Consider the following 13,941-nt stretch of genomic DNA (forward strand, 5'->3'; position numbering starts at 1 on the left):
TGCTCCCAGGGGACGGGCTGGTCTGGGCGCCCGGGGCCCAGGGGACACGGAACCCAACACACTCGGGGCTCTGGTGAGCAGCACTTCCCTCCCAGGCCACAGGGTGACACCTCAGGGGCTTTGTGACAAGGCTGTGTGAAATCTGGACAGCCTGGAGGAATGCTGTGTTGAAGTGGAAAGAGGGCAGTCCGTGGTCCGTTCCATTTCATCGTTGTTATTTTGTCATTGGAAGAAGCCAAGCGCGGGCAGCGTCCTGGCTTGAGGATGCTGTCCTCACCTCCCTGTCCGTGCCCCCCCCCCCCCGCCCCTGCAGGTGTGCGGTTGTCGATGCCCGGGTTCCACGCCAGGCTGGGGGCCAGGCTGCGCTCTGAGGCCCAGGGCGCGGACACCGTGCTGTGGCTGGCCCTCGCCCCGACTGCCGCCGTGCAGCCCAGCGGCCGCTTCTTCCAAGGTGACTTCCTCCCTGGGTGTGAAGGCGCCGCGGACCCTCCTCTCCGTGCAGCTCGGGTCTGGGAGGGACTGTTCCCCTTCCCCGTGATTGTGCCCGGCCTTCCTCGGCAGGGCGGCTCCTTCGCCTGTCGGGGCGCTTTGTGAAGGGCCTCCCCTCTGACTTCGCACCACCCGCTTTTTCCATCCACCTTTCTGAACTCAGTGGGTCCCTTGAGGATGAAATCCTCGGGTTGTCATCCTTGTCCTGAGTCTTGGGAGAGGCCGGGCCCTGTGGGCACCGCGGAGATGAACGCTCCCTCTCCGAAGACCCGGGGATGGGAGCTGCAAGCAACAGTGCAAAGGGAATGAGTCTCTTCTTTCTGCTTCCGGGGGCAGTTATCTGTTGCGGGTTGCATCTGTTGTGGGCAGCTGTTGTGGGCAGCATCCCGACGGGCAGTCTGAGAGGAGGCATGCTGAGGGCGGATGCTGGAGGCCGGGGCCTTCTGCCTCTTTCCCCACCAGGGATGTGGCCGCCTGAGCCATGATGGAGCTTTGGTGACCCTGTGGTGGCTGGGGGCGTGGCCGTACCTTCTCCGGTTCTCAAACACTCCACACTCCCCAAGCCCAAACCCCACCCCCGCCGGCACCCATGCCTGAGGATCCTCCCCCCAGCCCGCTGGAGTCCCTCAAAACCCAGCCCGACACCTGTCCTCCCCAACTCGGTCTCCCTTCTGTAGCACCTCATCGTCTGTGGGGACCCTTGAAGGCAGGGGTGGCATCTAACTCCGTCCGGTGTGGGCCCCGCCCCGGCAGATGTCCGTGACGTGACTGACGCGGGGCCCGAGTGGCGGGCAGAGGCTCGTCCACGCCGCCTTGCTGCTCACACCTTTGTTCTTCCCTCTCGCTTTTAGACCGGAAACCAGTGCCCACACATTTGCCTTTTGCTAGGACATCGTCCTCACCGGCTGAAGAGGAAAAACTAATTGAAATCCTGGAAGAGCTAGCTCAGAGATTTAAATAGGCCAGGCCAGACCCAACGCGGGGCTGGAACCGCCTCAGAAAATATGGGAAGGTGTGGCCCAGGGGTAGACCAGTACACGGACCCCACGTCTAGACGTCCCCGTAGATTGGCCCATATTCCACTGCTGTGGTCTGAGCTGCTTCCTCTCCTTCTGCAGTCATAGAAATCAGCCCCGTTCTTTATACAAAGCCTAGTATTGAAGCCGTGACCCACCATCTCCTCACTGTGGGACCACAGGTGGGTTACTTACCCTCCGGGGGCCTCATTTTCCCTGTCAGTGGAGATTTTAGTGCTACTGACCTCAAGGGGTGGTTTTAACGATTTCGTGAACTACTAGTAATGCACTTAGAAGAGCGCTTGGTGCATCCTAAAGACTTGATATATGTTTGTTAGCTATTAACATCAGCTTTAACTGACAAGTGTGCTAAAACTCACGGAAAAAAAAATCCCCCTAAGGGTTCCCCCCTGTAGCAATGAGGAGCCACACAGAATGGGAGCTTTTATTTTAAAGTAAATACGACTGGGGCTGGGAACTAGCGAATCTGCCTCTTCTGCAGTATCTTCTTTTCCCGTGTAAATTTCTCCTTTGGGATGTGGTTTTTTCCTAAGATTCCATGGCCTGGTTTATTTACATTTGCTACGATTAGAAGTGGCATGGACATACATACACTACCAAAGTAAAGTAGCTAGCTAGTGGGAAGCAGCTGCACTGCGCTGGGAGATCAGCTCCGTGCTTGGTGACCACCTAGAGGGGTGGGATAGGGAGGGTGGGGAGGGAGACGCAAGAGGGAGGGGATATGGGGATATATGTATATGTATAACTGATTCACTTTAAAGCAATTATACTCCAATAAAGATGTTAAAAAAAAAAGTGGCTTGAATTACGCACCTGGCATTCTGGTGCTACTGTTTGGTAAAACTTCTTAACTATTTGCATTTTATGTCTTAGTGACGCTGGGGAAAGTTGTAACAAAAATCGGTGAACAGATTTAGGATAGCTCCATACACGTTCTGGATGGTCACGGCGAAATAAACGTACTGCATCACCCACAGCGGAGGAGAACCCAGCTGGGCACCGCTCACCCAGTCCCACGGTGCGGGGCCTTCAGACGTGCCTGAGGTGCTCAGGTCCAGGCTGTCAGCCGAGGAGCCCCTAGAAAGGGGCTTTCTGGTGAGTCCGCCTGGAAGATCAGTGAGCAGCGGCCCCCCGGGCATGAATCTCTCCTTTCCTGAAGGAGGGCACGGGCGGGGGGGGGGGGGGGGGGGGGGGGGGGGGGGGGCTGCCGCGGTGCTGGGTGTGGGTGGTGCTGGGTGTGGGCGGGGCCGGGCAGGCACGGGCAGGCTGGATGGAGGAGGGGCAACCCAGCCGCCCCTCCCACCGGCCCTTTGACAGCGTGCAAGTCATCGACTTCTTCCCACTTATCTGTAAAATGGGCCTCATGAATTTTTACGAAGGCTTTTCCTGGCTGTATTTTTCCTGAGTCCTCTCTCCTTCATTTGGAAAGTTTATCAGCCACAGGTAAAGCAGCCTTGTGTGAAAGATAAAATAAAAAGGTCTGCTCAGCCAGCCATGGTGAACGCCAACGCAGGGCTGCTGGAGTGCGTGTGTGTCACATGGCACAGCTCGACAACAATGACAGGACCACAGGTGCAGGAAGGTTTCCAGAGATTTATTTTAAACCGTGGCGGTAGCTTGCATTGAGTCTTTGACATTGGTCATGGCTACACGTTCATTTTGGTTAGCGGGAAGCACAGTGGGAAAGTGAGCAGAGTTCAGAAACGTTCACGACATTCAGCAGCATTTGAATGGAGAACTGGATACATTTAACATCGTGGGAAATCCCTGCTTATTCCCACCTAATCACATTCAGGAAGTCAATGTCAAGACTGCTTGGTCTGGTTGGGGGAATCTAGTGGCAGAGGGTGTGGCAATGCCAGCAGGGTTTGGCTAGAACCACATTTGATAAATCTCTTCCAGCTTTGGGCGTTATTACATTTTCAGCCTGACCCCTTGGAGAATCTCATTTCAAAAAGAAAGAAAAAGACATCCATAAAGCAACACGCCCGCTGCAGCCAGGTTCCAACGTGGCTGTAGACTGGTGGGCGTGCAGGGTGGAAGCGTCCGTGTCCCCTGTTGTGGAGACAGTGGCAGGCAGGCACGAATGTGGGGCTAGCACCTTCCCGGTTGTCCAGTTAGTAACAGTTTTTGGACTTTTCATATAAAGATTTTCTTCTGCAAAATGACAGTACATTTGAAAAAAAAGCAGATGGCGTAAAACACAAATATGTAAGTATACAGTGGTTACCAGCGACACAAGTATTTTGGTCCATACTTCATATGCTACTAACATAAGGCAGCCATCCATTTAAATGAAAGAAAAAGTGTGTGTAAGTGAAATACTTTTTTCAAACCATTTCTCCTTTTTGTGTTACAGTTTACCCTCTCATGCTTCCCAGAGAACCAAGGGGGATAAAAAGGAGAAAGGATCCTAAATATCAAAGTCACATTGTAAAACTAACCTTTAAGCCGACCTGCAATTCCCCTTCTCTCCCAAGAAAGTCAGATACACTTCTGTACACTCACGAAGGTGAACATTTTGAGGTATTTGTTTTTAATGAGATGGTACTATGATTGACTTGCACCTTCACCATCTTTTTCAAACCTCCTGGGCTCTAGACGGGAAAATACTGGAAGCAGTTTACTTGATGTGACACAAGACAAAGGCAGTGGGATATGCTCCCGTCGACCTGAGTGAAGTCAGCCACGTGCAGGCGGGTCACTGGTAATGGTTAGGTCAGTTTAGTAATAACAGTCATGGAATCATAGGATCACGGATTGGAAGGGATCTTAGGAACAATCATTGAATTCAACTTCTACTCAAGGCTTTTAATCTCCACATCTATTCCACTATAAATAGACAAGGGGCTACATACTGTCTGTTCCAAAATTCCCTGGCAAAAGAAACACAAAAGAGGAATCCCATTCCAGTGTTGGACAGATCTAATTTTACACCCTGCTTTCTTGTGTTTGGCCTAAACAGGCTTCTTGGTGGAAAGGATAATGTTTAAAGGCAAAATTACAAACTAAAAATATGGATGTCCCTGAATTAAGTTACGGACACATGATACTTGGGCACTGAAGGATAAAGGCAAGTGGATGGAATACAAGTATCAGTACTAGGAAGTACCGAGGCCCGCGGTGGGACGCTGGGATGCCCCTGCTCGGTAGAGTCGGGTCTCCAGGGCGGTGGCTGCCTGAGCTCTTTTACTGTCGCCGAATGGAGAAAGAACATTCCCTTCCGCTTGGCGAGTGCCACTGCGATGAGGATTTATCACATTTACCACATTGTACTGAAATGACCATTACTTGCAAGAACGATTCAAAGCCAGAGGGAAATGAGGGCAGCAGTGGCCTGCTTGCTCACGGGAAGGCCGTGTGGGTGCAGTGCCACTGCTGTCCAGAACAACCTCCTCCACAGGTCAAGGCCTGTCCTTTTTCAAAGGGGAGCTCCTAACCTGGGCCCCCAGGTAATAGCGGAATCAGTATGCCGTAAGCTTATCCAGGCCAAGTCTGTGCAAGCAGTGGTCTCCAGCCCCACCTCACAGCCTCCAGTGAGGGGCTGTGCCCCCAACAAAGTTCAAAAATTAGTTACCAGGGGTCATTTTAGGATAATAACTCCAGGTACTTACAAAGAAAAAGAAACTTTGATACCAGCCTCAGCTGCAGGGAAACTTGACTCTCTGGGTAGAGGTGCGTGGTGAACCGTGTGCTGCCTCTCTCTGTGGCCACGAGCATCTGCGTCTCACGGTGACAAGAGCTCAGGCTCCAGGACTGCAGTTGTGCACTTGATGTTCTCTGGCAGCTCCAAACCGCCTGTGGGCCCCGAGCACCAGGCTGATGCAGGTCCTGGGCCTTTCTTTACGCTGCTCCCACAGCCTGGGCTCACAACAACTCATCCTTCAACTCTCAGCTCAGAAGCCCTTTCCTCTGCAAGGTCCCCTGGCTCCACCCGTGCGGGTAGGAGCACCTGCGCAGCTCCTGGAACAGGACCCCACAGCCCTCTGTCACTGGATTTACCACCTGGCACTGAAATGATCCATCTAGGCGACAGGATGGACCTCGTGACCCTGGGCCTGGTTCAAAGCCTGGAGTGTGGTGGACACTCAACAAAGGGTTGGACTGGACGAGAATTGGAGTCTCAAGGGTCATCTAGATCCCTCAGTGCTCAAGATGGACTTAATCTCTGTTTCCCAATCATGTCGCTAGATAGGCACTTGCACATCCAGAAAAACATAACTTTGTTTTAAAGGAGAGGAAAAAAAGAATGTTTTTGGCAAAATGCATTCCTTCACTTTAAAATATAAATCTTAGTGGACAAGGTCATTTATATACAATTAAACTACTATGAAAAGGCCAAACCAAAGGGATGTCATTTAATGGATATTTATGTCCAGTAACTTTGATAACATAGTTTAGATCTAGTTCCTTGCTTAAAAGGCAAAATTCAGGCGTTAAAAACTGATTAACGTTAAGAAAAAAATAAACTCTGCTTTTGAAAAAATGAACCTTAAAACAGGAAAAGAAAGGCAATATTCCATAAGAAGGTCAATGAAGAGACTGGCTCAGCACCAACCCACACACGGAGGGTGAGGTGGGCTTTCAGTGCCCCTGGATTTCCACTTAAACTTTGTAGCTGGGGTGGTCTGTGGGGAAGAGTGTAGGAAGGAGTTTATGCTGATGGAGACCTGCAGGAAGCACCTCACTGCACATACCCATCCGCTTGGAACCACAGCCTGGGGACAAAGGCTGTGCCTACAATGAGAGGAACAGACCCGGTTCCGAGAGCTCCCTGCCTCGAGGCTGGAAGTCATTGCTCCCCCTCACGCCATTACCAGTTAATGTTCTAAAACAACTGTTCCTCGAAAATTCTTTCAGGTTTCCCTTGTTGATACCTCTGCGATCTCTAACTGCCTGGTGTGACTATAGTGTTTTGTGCTTGGAACATTCTAGATGTCTGAAGATCCCTTCCAGTTTTTGTGATTTTATGATTCTTTGAATAATTCAAACAATCCAGTAAGAAATACATCATGGTTGATTGACCTCAGATAAAAAGACACATGACTCCAAGTACTTAAAACCACTTGTGCTACTGTGGAGACAACCCAGGCAGTTAAAGGTTCCAGTAACATCATTTCTTTGGAGAAACTGAGAGCATGTGATTGGTTCTATCCTACCCAATGAAGGACAGCCACGTGCACGGTATGTGCGGGTTTGCCACTTTCCCAGCATAATCCTGTTAGGCTTTACTTGCCAGAGCTTCTGTATGTTGAAGTAACAGAGCAAAAAATATATATAAAGTGCAATTCCAGTGGGGTAAAACAAGAACTATGAGAGTTAACCCAGACAGGAGAAAAGCCAAGCGCTGGCACCAGCTCCCACTCCTAATGAATGAAGCCTCTATTCCATAAAAATGCTTGGAAGGCACCCCGACACCAACACATATCTACGAGTTACAAAAATGGTGGAGATAATGTAATACTCAAGAATTCACAGTATTATAGACACACACAGTTGGCGTGCTAAGCGCTTCTCACCAAGTTCAAGCACCTACACAAATGAGGAGAAAGGAAAAGGCAGGGCAACCGATACCTTGACATATCTGTGGTTACTGATCGTGACTCTCGTCACCAACGAGGTGTCCAGTGGTTTCAACCTCTGAGTGGCCCTGTGGGCTGGGATACAGACAGGCTGGGAGGGAGATGGCTGGACTGAAGTGCAGGGTCACAGACCAGAGGGACCACGGTGTCACATGTGGTCCAAAGGAGACAATCAGCTTTCCCAGTGGGGTCTGAGCTCATCGAGACTCAACTCAGATCCACGTCAGGTCTGCCGCGCACCTGATCCACCGTCTCCCTATCGCTGTGCTTGCCTCTCTATACACAGGCCGGGCTCCAAAGTTCAGGAAGGGAAAACATAGCGATTCTTTCCTACAACTCATTTCCAACACACAGTCCTTTATTACATACAACTTAAGTGGCTCCAGGTTCTAGTAGTAAACTACAAAATAGATATGTTTTTTTGTTTTTTTGCGGTACGCGGGCCTCTCACTGTTGTGGCCTCTCTCGTTGCGGAGCACAGGCTCCGGACGCACAGGCTCAGCCGCTCTGCGGCATGTGGGATCTTCCCGGACCAGGGCACAAACCCGTGTCCCCTGCATCGGCAGGCGGACTCTGAACCACTGCACCACCAGGGAAGCCCAATATTTGAATATTTTAAATTCCCTTTTTAAAGCTCTCTCACAGAGCAGTCATGCAGAAGAGACTCAAGTTAGTTATGATGGCTTTGGCTGATGGCAAGCAAGGATTGTGTGGAAGTGGCAGTTAAGTGATAAGTGGTAATTGCTGTGTGTGTGTGTGTGTGTGTGTGTGTGTGTACACAAACTTAGAGTATGGTCACATGGGCCCATCTGCCCTGATGTCCCAGGTCATGGCTGTCATGTACCATGGCTGCATGGGGCACACCCACTGTCCTGCTTCCCAAAGCTGCAGCAGCAGAATCATCTCAAGGAAGCCCGTCCCCCGGAAGCACACTTGGTCAGTGTTGGGGGAGCGATAATCCAAGTATGGCTGGGAGGCCTTCTCCCAGTTAGAAAGAAAATTAATGATCACGAGGGGGAAAAATTACTTTCAGGAAAAGAGGAAAAAAAAATAGGGAGGACTTCAACTACTACCACCCCAAATTGTCAGATCAAAAGAGAACAAGATCCTGTGGAGGTAGGGCTCAGATAGGGAAGGGCAAGTAATTGGCCTGTTTAACTGCGAGGCTCTGCTTAATTAACCTGATGAACCCCAAGGACCCGGGGATCCCCCAATGCTCCTGACAGGTGAGGGCTGAATGAGGTGGCACTTGTGTAAAGTGCTTAGAACGGGGCGAGCACATAGCTCATGCCTGCTGCTAATTTCAATTCTATTTCTACAAATGAAAATAAGATTTTTTTTTCTTTGCGATACGCGGGCCTCTCACTGCCATGGCCTCTCCCGCTGCGGAGCACAGGCTCCGGTCGCGCAGGCTCAGCAGCCATGGCCCACGGGCCCAGCCACTCCGCGGCATGTGGGATCCTCCTGGACCAGGGCACGAACCCGCGTCCCCTGCATCGGCAGGGGGACTCTCAACCACTGCGCCACCAGGGAAGCCCCCAAAAATAAGATTTTAAAAAAGAACTTCAATATCCCAAGTTGAGTCACTACACACAAGAATATCTCAATTTATCAAGTTTGAGTGGATTCCCTTAAAATTAGCTAAGTTTAGATTCATCTCCTAAAGCGTCCCCCTGCCCCTCTTTTTTTGTTTTTTACATTCCCAACTGGAACACAGCATGAACTGTAGGATTCAGTACCTTTTATGTCTCAGATCACACAATTTTAGTATGAAAGTGTGCAAAGTGTTCTCATAAAATACATGAAGATAAAAATCTTTAAATATCTCGTTTTGACAGAAGAAAATACAGACGGTGAGGAATAAAGCAGGATACAACCTCGCAGCAATGAACATGTTCAAGTTCAGAGGTGACATCACATAGAACAACGCATTTTAAAGACACTGTTCTTGAAGGACACAGGGTTTTGTTGTTTTGTGTTTAACATGAAGAGCGACAGGGAGCTGTGTCAATAAAACTAAAACCTAAAAGGCTCAGAAAGCTCCAGCTGAATTAGAAATGATCCAGGCACTGAGAGTTGAAGGCCTGAGTTATGATAATCTACTTTGTGGCTGCGAGTGGCTTTCTCACAACATTTGTTTTTAATGCAGGAAAGACAGAGAAAAACTGAGGCAGAAACACAAGGTCATTTCCACTCCATGAGAACATGTACGACCTAGATATCACAAACAGATCACTCTCAGGCGATTCAAGAGTCAGCTGGGAAATCCACATGAATGGTTTTCCAGGTCTCTCAATGGGAGGGGATTTCTACGAAAGCAGAAACACTGCAAATAAACTGTGAATACGTACACTCTGGGGAACAGCCGATGAAGCTAAGGGTGGATACACAGAGGAGGAAGAGATGCCGACCACGAGATATGTGTCCAAGTGAAGGAAACACGGAAACTACTTTATAACTACCGAAAACACCCTGAACGGTTATACACGCCTCATTTCTCCGACACACAAAGCAACAACTAAAACGAAGTGGTGAAAAATATAAAACTTAAAACACCCCACACTGAGTCTGCAGTATACTCAAAACAAGGTAGCACAGCCAGACTGTATAAACCACTTGTTAAAAAAATATCCTCTTTTATAGCGTATGAACAAGTTGCAAGAGTTCCCTCGCAAGAGCTCCCCGACCGCTCACCGCCGTGTGTGCGGGTCACACGCAAGCTCAGCTCAGCTCTTCAGCTTCTCTCCCACCACTCACGCATCTGCTTTACAGCTCCAGTCATGATTTAGGTTAGAACAACCGTTTCTTGAGTAAATACTATCTTTCTGGTGCCTGGAAGGGGCATCAAGACACAACCGGGGTCATATCCCACAACTGTAAAAAGAAGAAGATCTCTGATGAACTACCGTTCAACTGTGTTGAGCACCCGCAGTCCTTGTAACTGAATTCAAGTGTATTTTTTAACTTAACAAGGAGCTAAGTACTATACGAACATCATTTATAAATCTATGAAATAGTATTTGTCCATCAAAAAGTTCAACATAACCCTCAAAAACAGGACAATGGCAGCTGGAAATTTTAATCGGGCTGATGGAGAATAAAGGCAGATTAGATTCATTCAAGGGGGAAGGGAAGTAACATATGAGGCAACAAATGGGTACCAAGATGTGCTGTGTCCTTTCTATATCTCATCTCATCTTCCAAACAGTTCTACGAAATGTCTCATTTTCAAAAATAAAGGAACCAAGCCTCCCAGAATTTACTTTAAACGTGCTCAAAGTCACAGAGGTCTGGTGGCTTCCAAAGGGGGTTATTTCAACCGCCCCATCCTGCTGCTGCCTCCAAGAAGGGACCAGAACGGGCCCAGGAAGTAGGGCTCAGTGAACGAGGCAAACCTGAGCCTCTGGGTGCCTCAGAGAATGACACAGGTGTGGCCCCTTCAGTCCTGTGCCTCTGCTGTGTCACAAAATCCTTGTGGTCTAGCGCAGTCCTCAGGCCCTGGAGGACTGCTCCTGGGTAACTGATCTCACGGGGAAAAGATCTTGTTTATTACTTGTTGGCTCATTCAATGCTTAGCTCAAACCCCCTCCTGAAGCCATCTCCAGCAGCACTATCTCCAGCTCCTGAACTCGTCCAGTAATTCTTGTCCATATTACTCTTTGGGCTGCTGAACATGTGACCTATTATTAACTGTCTTTTTAAAAGTATGTCCCCAGTAGACTAGCTGTTCCTTTCAGGCGAGAGCCATGTCTTATTTTGGTGTGTACAGCCAGTGACTGTTCACGGCAGGTAGCAGGTTCTCAAAAATGCTCATTGCCAAGGGTAAGCTTTGGAGCAGACCTCATGTGGTCTTGGGGCTCCTGTATATTTACACAGAGCCAAAGATGGAAAGCTTCTAAGATAAGAGAGCATCCTACCTTAATAACCTTGTCAGTTCCCGAAGTCAGTAACCATCCTCTGGTGGCATCAAAATGCACATGCACGATGTTATGTTTACTGTCATGGAAGGTCGCCGTGGGTGCACGTCTGGAGGGAGCAAAGAAAGTTTCCAAGAGTGAAAGGCAGTAGTATATAAAGGAAGAAGATCTAGAGTGACATTAAGCTCTAATTTTTAGCCAAATGGCTAAAGTGACTTCACTATTAGAAACGCTCCTGGGACTTCCCTGGTGGTGCAGTGGTTAAGAATCTGCCTGGCAATGCAGGGGACACGGGTTCGAGCCCTGATCCGGGAAGATCCCACATGCTGCAGAGCAACTAAGCCCGTGCGCCACAACTACTGAGCCTGTGCTCTAGAGCCCGTGCTCTAGAGCCCGCGAGCCACAACTACTGAGCCCGTGCACCACAACTACTGAAGTCTGTGCACCTAAAGCCTGTGCTCTACAACAAGATAAGCCACAGCAATAAGAAGCCTGCTCACCGCAACTAGAGAAAGCCCACATGCAGCAACGAAGACTCAATGCAGCCAAAAATAAATAAATTAATAAATTTAAAAAAAATGGGGCTTCCCTGGTGGCACAGTGGTTGAGAGTCCGCCTGCTGATGCAGGGGAAGCAGCTTCGTGCCCCGGTCCGGGAAGATCCCACATGCCACGGAGTGGCTGGGCCCGTGAGCCATGGCCGCTGAGCCTGCACGTCCGGAGCCTGTGCTCCACAACGGGAGAGGCCACAACAGTGAGAGGCCCGCGTACCGCAAAAAAAGAAAAAAAAAAAAGAAAAAAGGAATGCTCCTCAGAGCTACTTTTATTCCCTGGTGACATGTTATGATTTTTTTTAAAAAAGGGTAAAAGGATTCTTATACTCTCCAAAATGGTCAAACGATGTTGAAGTTTCTAAACGTCCTTTTGGAGATTTTGTTGCTCTGATTGAGTCTGTGAGGCTCTCTACCTGTGCTGTAAACAAATCTTTAAAACGACCCACAGTGCTTTTGCTAAGTTTGATCTCAGAAGGACTTCATGGTAAAATAGTCTACCTTTGTCTATTGCATTAAAAAAAAAAGCACACTTGTTAAAACGCCCGAGACTGTCATTCTCATCTAAGGGCTCTTCATTCTTTCTCCTCTTTTCCCTGGTATAACTGCAGATCTGGTTTTTCTGTGGCATTCTGATGCTTTGACAAGTAAAACAATATATAAACAAACAATGTTATTTGCTTTTTAGTTTTTTAATCTGTGTATTTTTTTAGTAAGAAGGCTGGTCAACTGCCTAGGTACTCTAGAGGCAATGCACATGTTCCCACGGAGAAGAAAGCAGAAGAAACAGTGATGTGGGAAAGGGGACAGGGACGTGGAAGGAGACTGCAGTTTTCTAATCATGTTTCACGTCGCCGCTCCTCGGCAATGGGCTCCCTGAAGATGGCTGTTAATTGCTCAATCTAGAGAACAGATCTTCAGTATCCCAAAACTGATCACTTTAAAATATTTAGAATTAAAGAATTAGGTTTAATTTGTAGTCACTTAGACTCTCTGGGTCTGTGTCTTTAATGAAGAATTAAACTAGAATATCCTGTCTCTTGCAGCTCTCTAATTTAATGAGAACTCATTAATTTCACCACATACGATGAGCAGAACATAACCAATGAACATAAATGCTTACTTATGCAAGGGCATCTTACTTAACATTTGCTATGACTAAATAAGAATGAAAAAAACACATACATTAACATTAGGGTTATCTGTAAGAGAACGCTTTGTTTTATTAATTTGCCAAGAATTTCCTTTAAATGCTGACCTCCTCTGATGCATTTTTTTTTTTTTTTTTTTTTTTTTTTTTTGCGGTACGCGGGCCTCTCACCGTTGTGGTCCCTCCCGTTGCGGAGCACAGGCTCCGGACGCGCAGGCCCAGCGGCCATGGCTCACGGGCCCAGCCGCTCCGCGGCTCGTAGGATCTTCCCGGACCGGGGCACGAACCCGCGTCCCCTGCATCGGCAGGCGGACTCTCAACCACTGTGCCACCAGGGAAGCCCTACATGCAGCTTTTAAGACACCCATCTAGTACGTAAAATGATTTTACTCTAAACAGGTGTGGGGGTGGGTGGAGGTGGGAGAATTGGGCAATAAGTTCCCTATGAGATCCTGTTGTAATTCACTAAAAGGGAAACTTGGTGAAGACCATTCTGTTTACATCTGTTTTACAACAGCTGACATGAAAAAGACGACATGGGAGGAATTCCCTGGCAGTCTAAGTGGTTAGGACTCCAAGCTTCCATGACAGGGGGCACGGGTTCAATCCCTGGTGGAGGAACTAAGATTCCGCATGTCGTGCGGTGTGGCCGAAAAAACCAACCAAACAAAAAAAAGGAACATAGATTAAAAAAATGAAAAGACAGCATGGATCTGTCCCACCCTCCCTGCCACCCCCCAACAAAGCACAGCGGCACAGTAACCTCAGGTCCTGGGTTATTGGGCGAGACCGACCAGCAAGACTCAGCAGCTGGCGGCACTGGCCTCTTAGGAGAAGTGGCTTAACTCTTCCTGGAAAACAAAAGCTCTGGAGCCTGTGGGCTGATTTGGTCCTATAATGATACCGGCTTGGGCTAGAAAGTAAACCCAGGGCTCCTGCACTGCTGGGCAATTCTCAAGAAAATGAGCAGACAGAGAGTTTGCTACAAGAACATTTCACGGCACACATCCCTGGGACTGACGAGAGCACAGAGATGATTTCTCAGCGTGCACTCTCTCCTCCTGCCCACAAGAGAACATGATCTCTTGGTGGAAAGGAGGGCTCTGCCCACCAGCCACGGTCTGCATTAGAAACCAGCAGGACTAGGGCCCCATTAGTCATGGCTGCGGCGCTGGGCGAAGCTCTTAGACCCGGCTCCCTCCTTAACCTCGACAAT

At 48.8% G+C, this 13,941-nt stretch overlaps 2 protein-coding genes across 10 annotated transcripts in view; one reads left to right on the forward strand and one right to left on the reverse strand.

Annotated features, from left to right (window-relative positions):
• The window catches only part of DHRS12 (dehydrogenase/reductase 12), a 69,542-nt gene that overhangs the window by 35,646 nt on the left and 19,955 nt on the right, over positions 1-13,941 (forward strand). For 5 of the 8 annotated variants that reach the window (XM_073795136.1, XM_073795134.1, XM_033843469.2 and 2 more), the window contains 2 exons: positions 314-451; positions 1,341-2,002. In XM_073795136.1, coding sequence (XP_073651237.1) covers positions 314-451; positions 1,341-1,450 — 248 coding nt within the window. In that variant the 3' untranslated portion in view covers positions 1,451-2,002. Of the gene's footprint in view, positions 1-313; positions 452-1,340; positions 2,003-2,399; positions 2,622-13,941 lie in introns of those variants that run through there. The other 3 variants (XR_004523005.2, XR_012327638.1, XR_012327639.1) reach the window with 1 other exon arrangement.
• The window catches only part of WDFY2 (WD repeat and FYVE domain containing 2), a 184,716-nt gene that overhangs the window by 3,739 nt on the left and 167,036 nt on the right, over positions 1-13,941 (reverse strand). The window contains exons 11-12 of one of the 2 annotated variants that reach the window (XM_019936654.3): positions 11,026-11,134; positions 3,100-9,982 (exon numbers count right to left, since the gene is read on the reverse strand). In XM_019936654.3, the coding sequence (XP_019792213.2) occupies positions 9,953-9,982; positions 11,026-11,134 (139 nt within the window). In that variant the 3' untranslated portion in view covers positions 3,100-9,952. Of the gene's footprint in view, positions 1-3,099; positions 9,983-11,025; positions 11,135-13,941 lie in introns of those variants that run through there. The other variant, XM_033843474.2, reaches the window with a different exon arrangement.

This window comes from Tursiops truncatus, chromosome 18, assembly GCF_011762595.2.
Source record: "Tursiops truncatus isolate mTurTru1 chromosome 18, mTurTru1.mat.Y, whole genome shotgun sequence".
Taxonomy (NCBI): Eukaryota; Metazoa; Chordata; class Mammalia; order Artiodactyla; family Delphinidae; genus Tursiops; species Tursiops truncatus.